This window comes from Fringilla coelebs (genome assembly GCF_963513975.1).
Source record: "Fringilla coelebs genome assembly, chromosome: 1".
NCBI lineage: Eukaryota > Metazoa > Chordata > Aves > Passeriformes > Fringillidae > Fringilla > Fringilla coelebs.
Window position 1 is genome coordinate 126,281,409 of NC_140028.1, and position 14,925 is coordinate 126,296,333.

The 14,925-nt window shown below is 35.0% G+C and overlaps 1 protein-coding gene across 5 annotated transcripts in view; it reads right to left on the reverse strand.

The window, feature by feature from the left end:
- The window catches only part of PHF14 (PHD finger protein 14), a gene marked incomplete at its 5' end in the record, with an annotated part of 160,378 nt that overhangs the window by 60,829 nt on the left and 84,624 nt on the right, over positions 1-14,925 (reverse strand). Inside the window, one exon of one of the 5 annotated variants that reach the window (XM_084211206.1) lies at positions 2,647-3,839. The exons of the other annotated variants lie outside the window; for them this stretch is intronic. Coding sequence (XP_084067332.1) covers positions 3,827-3,839 — 13 coding nt within the window. The 3' untranslated portion in view covers positions 2,647-3,826. Of the gene's footprint in view, positions 1-2,646; positions 3,840-14,925 lie in introns of those variants that run through there. 5 annotated transcript variants of the gene reach the window in all.

The window sequence follows — 14,925 nt, forward strand, 5'->3', positions numbered from 1 at the left end:
AGATGGACAAACAGCCTGACAGAGCATGGTGAGCTTACTGATCTTCAACTAGGAGTAGTTTCATGAAAAGGTATCTAAGTGATTTTGGATATGGGAAATGGTCTGATCTCCTGTTTACTTAAATGTCTGTCCAATCTCAAGGACATTAATAAAAAACAAATAGCATCTATCAATTATACCACAAAACAGCAAAAGAAAGCAAGCATTAATCTGGGCAGACATCTGTGTAGCTAAATTTATTATGCTAAACCCAAAGTTGCCACCAAACTGATTTAACTGATTAAAATTATTATTTTAATACTAAATCAAACCCCCCTTATATCCAAAAACCTAACACTGATTATTCATGGATAAGGAAGAATCTGAAAGGGCTATCATTGTATGTCATTCTTATGTAACCAAGATTTTTTCTGAGCAGTCTACAAATAATTTGGTTTATGAAACTTAAGTTTCCGTGTACAAAATGAATTCTAAGAATGCTGAAAATAAACTTTTTTTACTATACCTGTATGTGAACAGCTTTCTTTCAGCAAGAATTAACTTTTCTCTCTCTCAGTACTGCAAAACCACACAACACATGGCTTTGTGAAATTAGTTTGCAAAATTCATTAATGGCCCACATATACAAGTGGAATAGAATGTTATGAACACTCCTTCAGGTGTGTTTGCTTTTGTTAATATACAGCTAACTGTATAGAACTTCTATTTACACCATTTTAATGTCTAAACTAAGAATTCCTGTGAAGACAATTATCCAAAGACAATAAATAGACAATGCATTAAAGTAATGCTACACCAATTACAAACATTGAAAAAAGTCCTTTGACAAACTGAAAAGTGTAAAATTTAAGAAGCTATTACCAAATGCTGCATTTGTTGTATTCTAGTAATACATGATTGCATCTACACTACCACTCTCAGGTGTTCAGACTATTAACTCTACTGAATAGTGTACTGTTTATGAACTACTAGAAAAGTCCATTATAGTTTTGATTATTGCCATCAAACATCTTTCAAAAGGTGAAACATCAAGTGTTAGCATCTGGCTTTCAACCTAATGATATGGAGGACAGAGAGAGAGAGAAAGAGAGAGAGAGAGAGACAGAACAAAATTCTACAAGGAAACTGTACTGGGGAAAAACATAAAAATACAGCAGGAATTCAACTTAGGTTTTCAAGCATGCCCAGGAAAATATCAACAATACTCGAAACAGTATTTAACATGCATTAGTCTGTCCTTAAAATCTTCCAATAGCAGAGATTACAGAAGTTCCCTAACAAGCACCTCTAGTACAAGTATTATTATTAGAAAAAACCTTTCTATTGGCTAAATCATCTTGATACAATGTAGCTTATTTTTGATCTGATCAACTTTGAAGAACATTTTTTTCCTTCTTTGTAGCAACTTCCTTCTTTTTAATTTTTATATTAATTTAGGCTTTTTTTAACAGATTTTCCACCTTCACTAAATTAAATAAATATTACTATTTTAAGCTATTTTTGTTCATGTCTCCTGTGGTCTTCTTATCATCCAGTTCAGTTTGCTTTGGACCTTCTCTGTTTTTTACCAAAGTGGACAGGATGCTAGCTGAGCCTTTTCAAAGGGTGAGATACTGGTCTTCTGAATATTCAGGAGTACCTCAATGTGTTAAATGCAACACCCCTCCCTGTATGTACCAGGTTTGATCAGTTTGATCAATGTTCTGTGATCTGTGATCCAGAATCTCCCACGATTTTTTTTTTCTGAAGTCACTCCTGATATCATCATCACCCAACCCATAGTGATCTGCCTTTTCCTTTCTGCACTGCATGCTTCTCTGAATACTTTCTTAAAATTTTCTTATAAATTCTAACACTGTACTTCCTCACATCTTACTGTCATCAACTGCAAATGTAACCAAACCCTTTATTTCACTACCTAATATGCTAAAGCAAAAATTAAAAAAATATTGTAATACTGAATCCAGGAGAGCTTGACTGGAACCCAGTGAGCCAAGTATCATTTGACAGTGAGCCCATGGTAGCTGGTTTACCTTCCTAATCAGCTACATATTTTAATTAACAGAATCTCTAACTCATTTAACGGAATGTCACACACAGAAGTATTTTGAAAGTCCTACTAAAGCCAAGATAAGCCACATTTATCACTCTCTTCTATCCACAATACCTAGACTGTTTTTCTATAATAAACGATCATAAATCACAGTAAACATTACTTTTTCTTTTCATAAACTCAGCATGATATATGGGCAAACATTTTTTTCCCCCCTTGCTTACAAAGCACTTGGACACAACCTTTTACTTTCCGAATACTGCACAAGTGGTCAATAAATTTGGGTCTTTTCTTCCTAGAAAGGATTCACCAATTCTCAAAGATCAAATTCCTGCAATAGAATCTACTTCCTAGTGCAAATCTCTTTATTTTTAAGGTGTCTTTGTATGTATTAGCCAAAACAGAATGATAAACATTTCTGATAGTTCCAACAAAAATCTTTACTCTGAGATTCTCCCACCCCCTTTTTAAAATGAAACGACGTGTTAGACATCAGGGTACCTTTATTTAATATAATATTCAAACATTAAATGCCCTGGTAAGGTAAGACTTGTAGATAAGTACACATAAATTTGGATATTCTCCTATTACTTATTACAGCATTTAATTTTTTTTAAGTTTAAAAAATACTTTCAAATGGAAACGTGCCTTGATAGATGACAAAACCCACCATATCTCAAGAAATTCAAAGATTATAGGTCATAAAGTTACAAGTGTGATTGCATTTGAGCAGAATTTTTCCGAGCAAGTTCAAGATGAAAACGATGAAGATGTCAACACTCTGATACTGTAGATTTAAGAACTGGATCTGTACCATTTGAAGATCAAAATACTATGTGTGCATCTACCAGGATATATACGGACGGAGACGAAGATCTCAGCTGTCACGCTGTGTGATCAATTCTTCATTCCTTCCCCAACTTACAAAACAATTTCATGTTTGTACTGGGAGGAGATAAGCTTGTCCTGAACACTGCCAGAGAAGTAAGCCAAATGGAACAAATGCCTGCACATACTCAATTTTTTTCTTATTTTTAAAATTTTTTTTCAGAAAGAAGGATAGGTATAGTTCTGTTCTCTCAAGTGTCTGGAGTCAGAAACAATTAGTTCATACTAATAAGCATAAAATCAATTTTTCCATGGCAAATCTATTCCTTCAGAATAGTAAGTCTCAAGTGTTTTACAGGTCTCATTATCACTGAACATTTATTTTTTTTTTAGGAAACAATCCTTTTTACAGTAAGGTCTATGTACAACACAGTGTTCTATATAGAAATGTTCTTATTAAACTGTATATAAGTAGAGTGGCAGGCAGATGGCAAACCGTTGCTTATTTCTTTCAGTATCACCATAGAGGAACACACAATATTTAAGTCCCACAGGCTTCTGTCACTCTTCAATGAATCCAAGCATTGTATAACATCATTTGCCAACGAAGCACAGGGGAAAGAGACATTACTTAATAGGACAATCCTGACAAGACATTTATCCGGGATTTTTCAACGATGCACATACAAAATGTTCCTGAATAGTGCAAAAAAATGCAGGCAAATTAACTACCTTGTCAGTCCAAATAACAAACCAATCAATTACATTCTATCCAAGCCTGACAAGCAAACTCAATGTTTTGTCATAATAAGCTTATAGTTGAGACAAGGTAGCTGTTCTCCTTTACTTTAGGTATTCTATTGAGAGCTTTATCCACATTTAAAAATCCTATTATAAAAGGTTTCCACGATTGCCTCCGAGGATGAGTTGTGGCAGAGTTGTGTCTCATGAAGGGTATCTACACAGTAAAGTGATAAGAAAAAAATATTAACATTGAAAGATCATAGCAGCTCTCCTCTGTCTTATGAAACATTTTAACATCACACTAAATTTAAGCAATGTGTATGCTCAGATCCAAATACTTAGACACCCACACCGAATTTTCAAGAGTCTCGAAGTGTCAAAACATTAAACTGAGTTTAGTATAGCATCCTTATAACTCTTATAAACATTTTCTCAATACAGCTCAAAGAACAAAGGCAGTCCACCACAAGACAGAGAAGATAATTCTCTTTTTCTTTTTAATCATGAAAGCAACAATTTAATACAAGTAGGTTTGACTGTGAAACTAGCATTTTACTCAGATTTGCAACCCACAGAAATGCAGCAATGAGACTGACTACAAGCACAAACATGGGTACTATATTATAATGTTAAAAAATGCTTGTTTTATAGAATAGCATTTGAAAGAAAACAAGTCTTTGGATTTCGGAAGGACTAAGAAAGGGAGGGTTTCTTTCAAAATGCATTGTAATAATTCAGTACATAAAAGGCTTTAGTCACTTCTGAAAAAATGTCTTTGAGCCAGTAATTCCAAAGCCTTCACAACTTTTTCTTTTCCTACTCACATGTCCTGTCTTTTGACACACATGACATACATACTTTTCAAGATCACTTTTTTCAAAAATCAGTACAATTTCAAAGTGCTGATTCTACAAATTTAAACTCTTTAAAGTACTTGCCATACAGCAAATGAATGTATCTTAGAGCATTGTGAGATTTTAATTAGGAACACATCTATGTTGTCTATGTTGTCTTTAAGCTAAGCAGATACATTTTGAATGAAAGACCAATAATAAGTCTCCATCACTACATTTGGTGGTTTGTTGGCTTGTTTTTTGTTTTTTTTTATTTGAAATGTATTTAGGTAGAATTGTAAATAAAAAAGAAACTGCTATCATACTTTGATAAAATATAAGAGTCTGATGAACAGAAGCCATCTTGTTGCCACACGTTCAAACAAAAAATCTTTGCAACTGAATTTTAGTTTTGAGTGTAAGGATTTTGAGTCTAAGAATTGGAGGGACAGCAAGAAGTACCATATGAAAATCTACTCCCAATTCTCACTTCATCTCTTACTTGAGACATGACTGAAATTTTAAATTGGGTGTCTTGAACTGCAATCTACAGTGCAATTTTGAACTTTTTAAGAAAACTGAAGAAAAGCTTAGCTGCAAGACAGAAATACTCTTCATAGTCATCTCATTACAATCTCCTTCCCTTACTGAGTGCAACTAGTTTTGTTCTGACAGCCTCAGTGGGTGAGGCTGACGTGTGCACGCTGAAATGCAGAAGCTTAAGGGCAGCATCAGAAAAAATCAAGATAAACTGAAGGTCTCTGTGCCACCTCTACCCTCCCACAGCAATGTCAGTAGCTGCAACTGCACCATTTCAGTCAGGTCATCAGCATGTGACAGGCTGCCCCATCTGGGCTAGTAAGGTTTGGGTAGGAATGCAGGAATACAGTAATCCATACTTCAAATACTGGGGGTTTTATTTGGGTTTCTCAAAATGAGTAAATGTGTATGTGAGAATGTGTATACACACACATATACATGTATGTTTATCTACATATAACTGTACTTACATATAAATTTTTATTTATAAATTATTTTTAGATAAAAATTTTATCCAGGTAAACATGTTTTTATATAAAAAACCAGCTTCACAGCTGAACCAATAAAATAATCAGTTACATTTTAATAAGCTTACAAATAAAAGTAATTAAGTACAAACAAGGATCTCAGAGGAAACCTGTAACTACTGAGAAAAGATCCTAATATTTTGTAGCACTTTAGGTAAGGCTGTAAGAACACAGACATCAAGTAGGAAGTGTAAGTAACCTACACCTGCACTAGTTATTCCTATTACATTTTTATTGGTAACAGCATATCAAGAAATTTAAAAGGATATTAGAATACTTACTCATATATTAAAGGGAAATTATTTTTTAAATAGTTGGACAATTTTTCCATTCCTACTCTATTAAAAATTTAACTTGACATCATTTATTTTACACTTTCTAGGGTTATCTTCACCCCTCTCATGTTTGAAGTATTATTAATTAAGGAATCGCTACTTGCTTTATTTAAACAAGTGAAATATTTTTTTTTTTGTTCTAGTAAGTGAAATATTGGTAAAAGACAAAAGAATATGAATGTATAAATACAATAGCTTGTAATTATTGTAGTTAATTGTATTATTGTAATACAACAGCAAACTCATCTGATAACTGAATACTGCCCTGAGACCACTCATATTGATGATATTTCTCCTGCTCTAGTCTCTCCTCCTGCTTTTCTTCCGTGCCTACACACCATCTGCCAGCCCTTCCTCAACAAAGAACTGCTCCCATTCCTGTACATCCACTCAAATTGCTACTGACTGAAGTACCCAGAGTTGTCTGCAATAGCTGAACTTGTATTTACAGCCTAACTTAGGAAAAGGATTTAGTGAGCACAAAAATCTGAAATAAGGATGGTGAGCAAAACTGAACAGCCTTCCTCTCTTATCAGTAGATGCAACAAATATTAAGAAAGAAAAAAGCATCACAGATAATGCCATAATAGATGCTTTGAACAGGAAGGTTCTCAATTGCATATTTGGTCCTTAAGAAGAGTTGTTCTCTCCCAGCTCTCATTCAACCCAGGACAAAAAGTAATTATAAAAGCACTTTCTTCAAATTTTGGTACAAAGAGAATAAACACACCAACCTCTCTCCTCCCTAACCACATATGTCATCTGTTTCATCGCTTACATAAATATTAAGTAAAGGGAAGGTTCCAAGATCTAGGTGCAGAATTCCTTTTCAAAAGACTATAGGACAAGAAACCCCACAAGTTATTCCAATACTTTGCATCTTCATTTATGTAACAGACAAAGAAAATTGCAAATTGCAGACAAACTTAATGCTTATGTCAGCAGTTCTGATCCTGGTTCTTTTTTAGCCATTTTAATATTTGTCTTCATCAGGTTACATGGCTACTCTAAGGGCAACGTTTCTGGCTGCAAACTGGGCACACGTAAAAATACATTTTCAACTACAATGTAAAATCAGTTTATCTTCAAGGGTCTGAAGGCAACAAGCTGCTTTAGTGTAGCTTAGCAACTCTGAAAAATTAGGACTCTCCCACCAGGTCAAGTCTGCTAAGACTAAAGAGGAATTTGGGTTATTTGTGAATAACTTTCACAAGGTAAAGATGATGAGTAATATGCATTTTTAAAATTCAGGCTATCTCATCTCAGAAATTAATCTGTACCCATCAACCTATTAAGCGGATGACTGAGCTCTTTAGAGGGGAAAAAAACACCAGATCAGACCCCGAAAACAATGATGAGCAAAAATTCTAGACATTACTAATTATTTCAATTTTCTAAGCATTGATCAAGTTATAAATATTAATAAATGCTTCCTGAACAGTTACAGATTTTTATCTGCTAATACACACACTGATTAGCCTGTAAAAAAGTTATCTGCAGGACAAAAGACCACAGCGTCTGAGGTACCAATGGAACAGAAGTGCCCTGCTTTGTCTTAGTAACTTAGTATTTATGGTAACATAAATAACAACATTTAGTGCTGGTCACTGTATATACATGTTGACTGTCTTGACTGACAGAATTCTGTTCTCCAAGTACTTCTATGCCCACTTCAAAACAAGAACATATTTTCAAACTACTTCAGAGAAAAACTGAAACCATTTCACATATACGATACCAATATTTTATTTAATCTTTTGTATAGGATATGTCATTTTCCTTCATTCTGTACTGTCTTTGTGAATACAAGCTTCTGAGAACCCATGAAGAATACACAGTCAATACGCTCAATACTCTACATGAAACCCAGCTTTCTCTTTTAAATGACTGCATTTACAGACCTTGTCACAACAAGGTCCCTGATGTTATCAAAGCAATTTCAAGATACTTTAATCATTGGCAAAACTCAGTGACTTGACAAGAGAAATTTGGGCCAGAAGACTTCAATGGCTTGAAAGGAAGGTTATCGAGTGATGTAATTTTGTTTGGATGGCACTGATTCCAATTGATCTGTTTTTGCAATGCATATCTTGCCTCTGCAGCTGTCTCTATCTGATTCAGTGCTTAAACTGCAAGGAGTGACTATCCCTTTCCACTTAAAGCGAAACTCTTCCTTCCTCCTGCTATTATTTTGAATGAGCATGAGGAGCCCATTTTTGAGTTTAATCTCTGTACTCACCGCAAAAAAAAAAAAATTCAACTGAATGCCAACCCATTAATTCAACTGAGTCTTGTGACTGCCAGCATATGTATTATGTAAGTAGAAAAACAGATCATATAGCATTATGTTTATCATCATTATTATTGTGAACTGAAAATACTGAGTTAGGGTTTGTATAACACAATTCCAACTGCACAATATCATGTAATCTACACTGTATTAGCCTGTACTTATTTTCAGTTGAGTACTTACATTCAAAAGAAAAAACACCTGCTTGGTATGCAATAAGCATAATAATTAATAATTGGCTACGTTATATATGAAATCAAGTACAGTTTTCCACAGTTTTAAAAGAAAAGAAGCGTATCATTAGGAACATCACAATTTAAGTTAATTTTAAACTGCATAAAACGTAGGGGGGGAAAGCCATATATAGGGAGTTACAAAGCTTTGAGTATTGATAAATAATGTAATCATCATTATATGCCAATGAAACTGAATTGGGATGTGGCACTAGATGCTGCCAGCAACATGTAGCTGACAGGTCAGCTAAGTTGCTCTTTATTCACCCAGCTTTAGTCTTATGCTGTCTGTGCACACAAAACATGCTTGAATAACAAAACGTGATTCACTGGATTAGACATAAATGTGAGCTTTCCTCTGATAATTTAATGAGCAATGAAAATGGAGTTAAACATCAGCTGCCAGTCCTTCACTGCCTTCCCAACTTCTTGTATCACAGGAGACAACAGTTCTGCTCAGTTTCACTTTTTATGCCTAGTCTATATACTTCCAGAGTTTAAGAGCTCTCAGGTGTCTATAGCACCAGCAACATTCAGGCCATTCTGAATGCACACTAGATGTGCCTGCAGAAACACTTCCAGAGAAAACACAACTGACCCACAACTGGCCACTTTGCTTGCCTGATCCAAGGGCTTCAGTTCCACTGACAGTAATTGATACAGAGCATCTTCTCTGTAAAATTATGTGTTCCAAAAACAGTAAGTAATTATGACTTCATCTATCAGTAAACTCAAAAGCATAAACTCAATAAAAATAGGCACATTTCACATATTATACAGCTTTGTATTATGAGTACTGTCACTCACTGTAACTGTTTCTGTTAATGTGAGAACTGTTTACCCGTCCTTAAGTACTGTATAAATATAAATACTAGCATCCCATTAATCTTACAGATCAAATATTTTATTGAAAATAAAAATCTAAACTTCCTTCAAATGCAGAACTTGCTTATTATTTATAGGCCATACTTTGAGATACATTTTAACTAGCAGAGCCATATAAATAAATTTGATTATAATATTCATTTGAAATAAAAAAACCTGAACAGAGTCTTTTAAAATAAAAGAAATGGTGTAAAGGATATTTTTCCCATTTCAGTATATAAAATTAAAATCTTAAGTTGTTATTATTATATAATACTATTACATTTGTTTTGTTTATTTTTACAGAAAAGTAGATTAAGTAATTTATTGGGCTGCCTTTTTATCAGTGGGTATGGATGAATTCTGTCAGAAAAATCTAAATTTCACTTCACTATTTCAGTTTCAACACTGGACAGTCAACACCAAAGTCACTGGACCATACAGTTTTCATACTGTTTTTAGTGAAAATACAGGCCTATGCCTTTAAGTTAGCCATCAGTTATCAACAGTTTATTGGTATCTGTGAAGCATTTAGAACCTCCTGTGTGACTCCAATATGTTAAAATCTAAGCATGACTATCACCAATGCTACAAAACAAGCCAAAGTAGGAATTCTGCTTTCTTGCTCTGCTGCTCTAACAAGCACAAATATAAAACACAGATTCAGAGCATTTTTTCTTCCTTTCAAAGTAAATTATTCGTCAAGATATTTATAAGGGTTTTTTCCTCTCAAAACTCCCACTCCCAGAAACTTTTAAACTGTAGCAGTTCTACTGTGAGACATTCAAAAGTCTCTACAGGATCTCAGGGAGTCTCTTCATCAAGCAGCTGTATATCACAGTCCAGGTATAACCTGTGATGCACTTCCTCCTGTGATTAAGAAATCACGATCCAGTTTTATTTATAAATTAGATTGAAAATAGTAATAGCACTAGTGATACTTCATGGCTTATTGGAACATTGAGTCTAGAAACGAAGTGAGGTGTAAGTACAATATCTTACCACTACTATGATTTAAAATTACAGAAGAATTCACCACTTCTCCATAAGGAAGACCACAAAAAGCTGTATCATGGTTTTGGAAGGGGAAGTATTGGCTTGTCAAAGGCACTGCTAGGCTGAATCTTGCAGGAAGTTGTCATGAAAGGGAAGGCTGCCCAGTGAAAGGGGCATTTTTAAAACTAAATTTGATCAGAGCTCAGAGAAATAAAGCAGAAGGAGTATGTATATGATGCCTTTGAGCTCAATGCATCAACAAACACAGTGAAAACTTGGCCTCAGATCTCCATGCCTACGAGTGTGACATGGGACAGAGAAGGACAGCCCACAGCAGGAAAGCAGCAAGTAAGGGTCTAGTCCATTTGGCTATATTCCAGTCCACAGGAATTATTCAATGTTTCTGAAATGGATGTTTGTTATCTCTGTCAGACTCTAGTGTAAGATCTAAGAAACACCATTACAGCCAGGGCAGGACTCTGAAAACTGAAAAATGCAAAGATGAGCCCATCTTAAAGAGGTGAGACATGCACAATAAAAAAATTATAATAAGCAGAACATAGAAAATCATGGGTTGGTCAGCCATGCCCCTGTACTGGGAAAGATCAAGGGATCCATTGCCAAATAGGTGAAAGTAACTGAGAGCACTCAGCCAAGATTTAATGAGGGCAGAGTGGCTGCTCATATTTGAAATGATGAATGACATGTTCTGTGAAAGAGGGAAGAGCAATGGTTGCAACACACCAGAAGGTGTCCAGTATAAGGCTTTTCTATCAGTCTGGTACAGCATTTCCCTGTACCAGAAAACAAGGCAGGCTGAATAGGTTGAAAGCCAGCTGGAGTCAAACGACAGAAGGCAATAGGTTGAGCTCTAGATGCTGTCCAGTTAACAAAGTACCCCAGGGAGCCAGGGGGGAGAGAACTGGTGCATCAAGCACAGAATTACCAGCCAGGCAAGGAGGGAATTGTCCCACTCTGCTCTGCACTCACCTTGAGTGCCGGGGGCACTTTTGGGTGCCACAATTCATAAGAAAGACATTAAGCTATTAGTGTCCAAAGGAAGTCAATGAAGATGGTGAAGAGCCTTCAGGAGAAGCTGTATGCAGAGGGGCTGAGGTCACTTGGTCTGCTCATCCTGGAGGAGACTGAGGGGAGACCTCATTGCAGTTACAACTTCCTTGTGAGGGGAACAGGAGGGGCAGGCACTGATCTCTGCCCTGGTGACCAGTGACAGAACCCAAGGGAATGGCCTGGAGTTCTGCCAGGGGAGGTTTAAATTACATATTAGAAAAACATTCTTCACCTAGAGGGTGGTTGGGCACAAGAACAGGCTACCCAGGAAAGGGGTCACAGCACCAAACCTGGGAGGATTCGAGAAGTGTGGACAATACTCTCGGGCCCCTGGTGTGATTCTTGGGGATAGTCCCGTGCAGGGCTGGGACTGGACTTGACAATCCTTAAGAGTCCCTTCCAACTCAGCATATTCTGTGATTCTTTGATTTTGTGGCTCACAGTGCTACCAAACTCTCCTTAGTTGAGAGAGGGAGGGCTCTGGCCACAAGGGCTCACAGCCACAACCTGCAGCTTAGGAAGTTTAGATGGGACATCAGCAGATGCCTTTTCAGTACAAAGAATTGTACAGTGAGATCAGGGGTACTTATGTCTCAGCTCTGTGGGAACAAACAAATAAGAAGCTATGATAATTTGTTCTTGATATTCTAAAAGCTTTCATTTCCAGTATTAGAAAACATTGCCAATTCATGTGGTCAGGATGGGAAGCCACGATGCTGAATAAAATCTGTGATGCCCAGTGCATGGGTAAGTAGTGGATTTCTGTCAGTTATAAGGGATTAGAAATTTCCTTTCCAGCCCTCTTACAGATACTATCTGGCTCTATGTAAGACAATAGTGCACTATAAGAGGCATTGGAAAGTGATTTATAATCAGTCTTGTTGTGCACAAATAGTAAAATATTGTGTCCTTGATGCCATCTTAAAATTCAATGGCATTAGTCATATTAAAGGCCCTTTTCTTAAGACTGACAGGTGATTTCATATTCTACTGAAACCTAGACACTATAAACATTTCACCAAATAAAAGCCAGAAGAGGTTACACACATAAGTTTTCTAAGTGGAAGCATATCTAAAGCATTTTGATAGCCACCCAAAAAGCCTAAACAAACAACCAAAACAAAAACAAAGCAGAAAAACCAATGAAACAAAAAGCCCAAAACCCCACAGAAAGCTAGTATTATTAATTTATATTTACAACTCCGCAGTAAAACCTCTACACATAAAGTGGCGTAAGGAAAAATTTCACAGATGTGTTTACAAACAAAATAAAGAGTAAGAAAATAAAAGCAGGGAAAATTTAGTGCCTTCACTTGAAGACTTCATACAAATACCTGTATTTTAAAATAAGCACCTTAACACTGGACCTTTTTCTAATGGCCATAAAATTTCTCAAGTTGATTGACAGATGTAGAAAGGCTTAACTTACAAAGCAAACATTTCATATATTCCATTATAATTTCATAGTTATTTTTCAGTTTTCAGTATTAAAACTTTCTAAAGAGATAACAGGTCTCTAAGTGGAAATGGACTATTTCTGAAATGCACAAAAAATTAATGATGATTTTCTTTCACACTAGTCCTTAAGCATGCAAAATTTAGTAATAGTTTTTTCTTTCAAAAGAAGCCAGAAGTTGACCAATAGGTATAAACAATGGATGCATTTGTATAATATCATAATCAAACTAAAAGCTTGATTAAAAAGCATTAAAAGCACTGTACAGCACTCTTGAAAAGGACTATTTTGACAATATACTTAGAACATTTGTTATAACACAGTTTGTCTATACCGTGGCTGAATGCATGCAAATAAAATTCAGACATATTAAAAGCAACAACAAAGATCAATTGTATTATGTATAAAAATCTATTAATTAATAGCACCATTAATTAACACCATGCCAGAAGTTTGGGAACAGTGTACCAATAAGATGTTCTGTTTGTTAAACTCAGGGCTAAGTATTAAATAAATCACTTTCAAAAGAACTAAAAAAGTTCAGTGAAATCAAGTACCATGATGTCCCTTGTAGCATGCTTACTAAAGATTTTTCTCAAATAATACAAAAAAGGACCCTCAAGAAAACTATTTCATCATGACAAAAAATGAAAGTCAAGTAAACCATTATGCAGATTTTTTGCAATGTCATTACCACATACACAACTGTATTCTTGAATGTTACTTTCAGCATGTCCACCAATAACCTAGTCTAGATAAAGCATGAAGTTTGTTTTAAGTGAATCAAGAGATAAAACTACCTTTGTAGACAGGAAAATAATAATTTGTTTGGATATACATATTCTTATAATATTATGTCTTGGCAGTAAAATCTGTATGTAACAAACCTAAACCAAATGAAACCAGTAGGAAGAAGGAATGTCTCACCCTGTAATATGCTGGGCATAAGGTGAATCAAATGATTCCATTTGAGATTTAATTTTAATTTTACCATTTTCCTAAACTTTTGTTACTGCTGATGTTGGGCACTTTCAGTCAGATCAGTAACACTGGTTCCCTCTAAAAAATGGCAGATCTTTAGTCCAGGCAGAAATTAAACAACGTTTAAAAGCAATCAAAAGGAGGCTTAAATGCATTTCAAACAATGCATCTATATCAATATCTATCTTTAAAACTTTAATTTGTGAGAAAAATATGAAATAAAAAAATATTATTTAGCATCCTGCATGACTTTGGAACTACAGAGTAGATTTAGCATTTTGTCTTATTAGTGGCCATAGTCATTCTGAAATGCCCTTGTTCCCCCATATTCCTTTTCACTATTTTTTCCTCTCTAGAAGAAAATAACACAGAATGTGATGCTATCAATGCATTAGAATGAGAAGCAGACAAAAGGTAAAAATGATGGAAACAAAGAAGTTGAAGAATTCAATTTCAGAATACTACAAAGTGCTTGAATCTGTGACTAGACTTAACTAATTTCTGAAACCTCTCCTTTTGTGCTCATTTTTGGAGAACAGAGGAAAACAAAAAAAAACCAGAAAATATTCCAAACTACTCAGCTACTTTATTTTTTAATTAATAAGTCAAGATAGATGAACAGCATGTTACATCAAGGAAAATATCGAACAAAACATGGAACTTCAGAAAAAAACCCCTTTTTAATGAAGAGTTGCAGATTAATTAATTAATTAATTAAATTGTATACCAACATTTTTCTGCATTTAGAATAGAGTTTTAAAGTACACAAAATAAATACATTGGAAATGTAACTACATAAGTAATGCTAATTATGCTTTAGCATTGTTTTTTTCATTAATGCTTGCTATTCATACTTCTTTTTTAATAAATACTTATTTGCTACTTTTGTAAATGTTTTGATTATAATTTTGTAATCATAATAAATATCTTCTGCTACCTATAACAATGAAGTAGTGAAAATTTACTAAGATGTCATTTTCCAGTCACCCACTCCCCATTTCAGCATCACTGACATGTCTGGACCATAGCAAACTTCTCATTTTCACATAGGATTCCTACCCACAACTACCCCTCCCTGGTTCTTTAAACAATTTCAGTATCATCCCTCCTTTATTATCCATGTGGTTTTCTTGTTTCAGTGTCTTTCTCTAATCAGTCCAGCTTTGCACGAGTT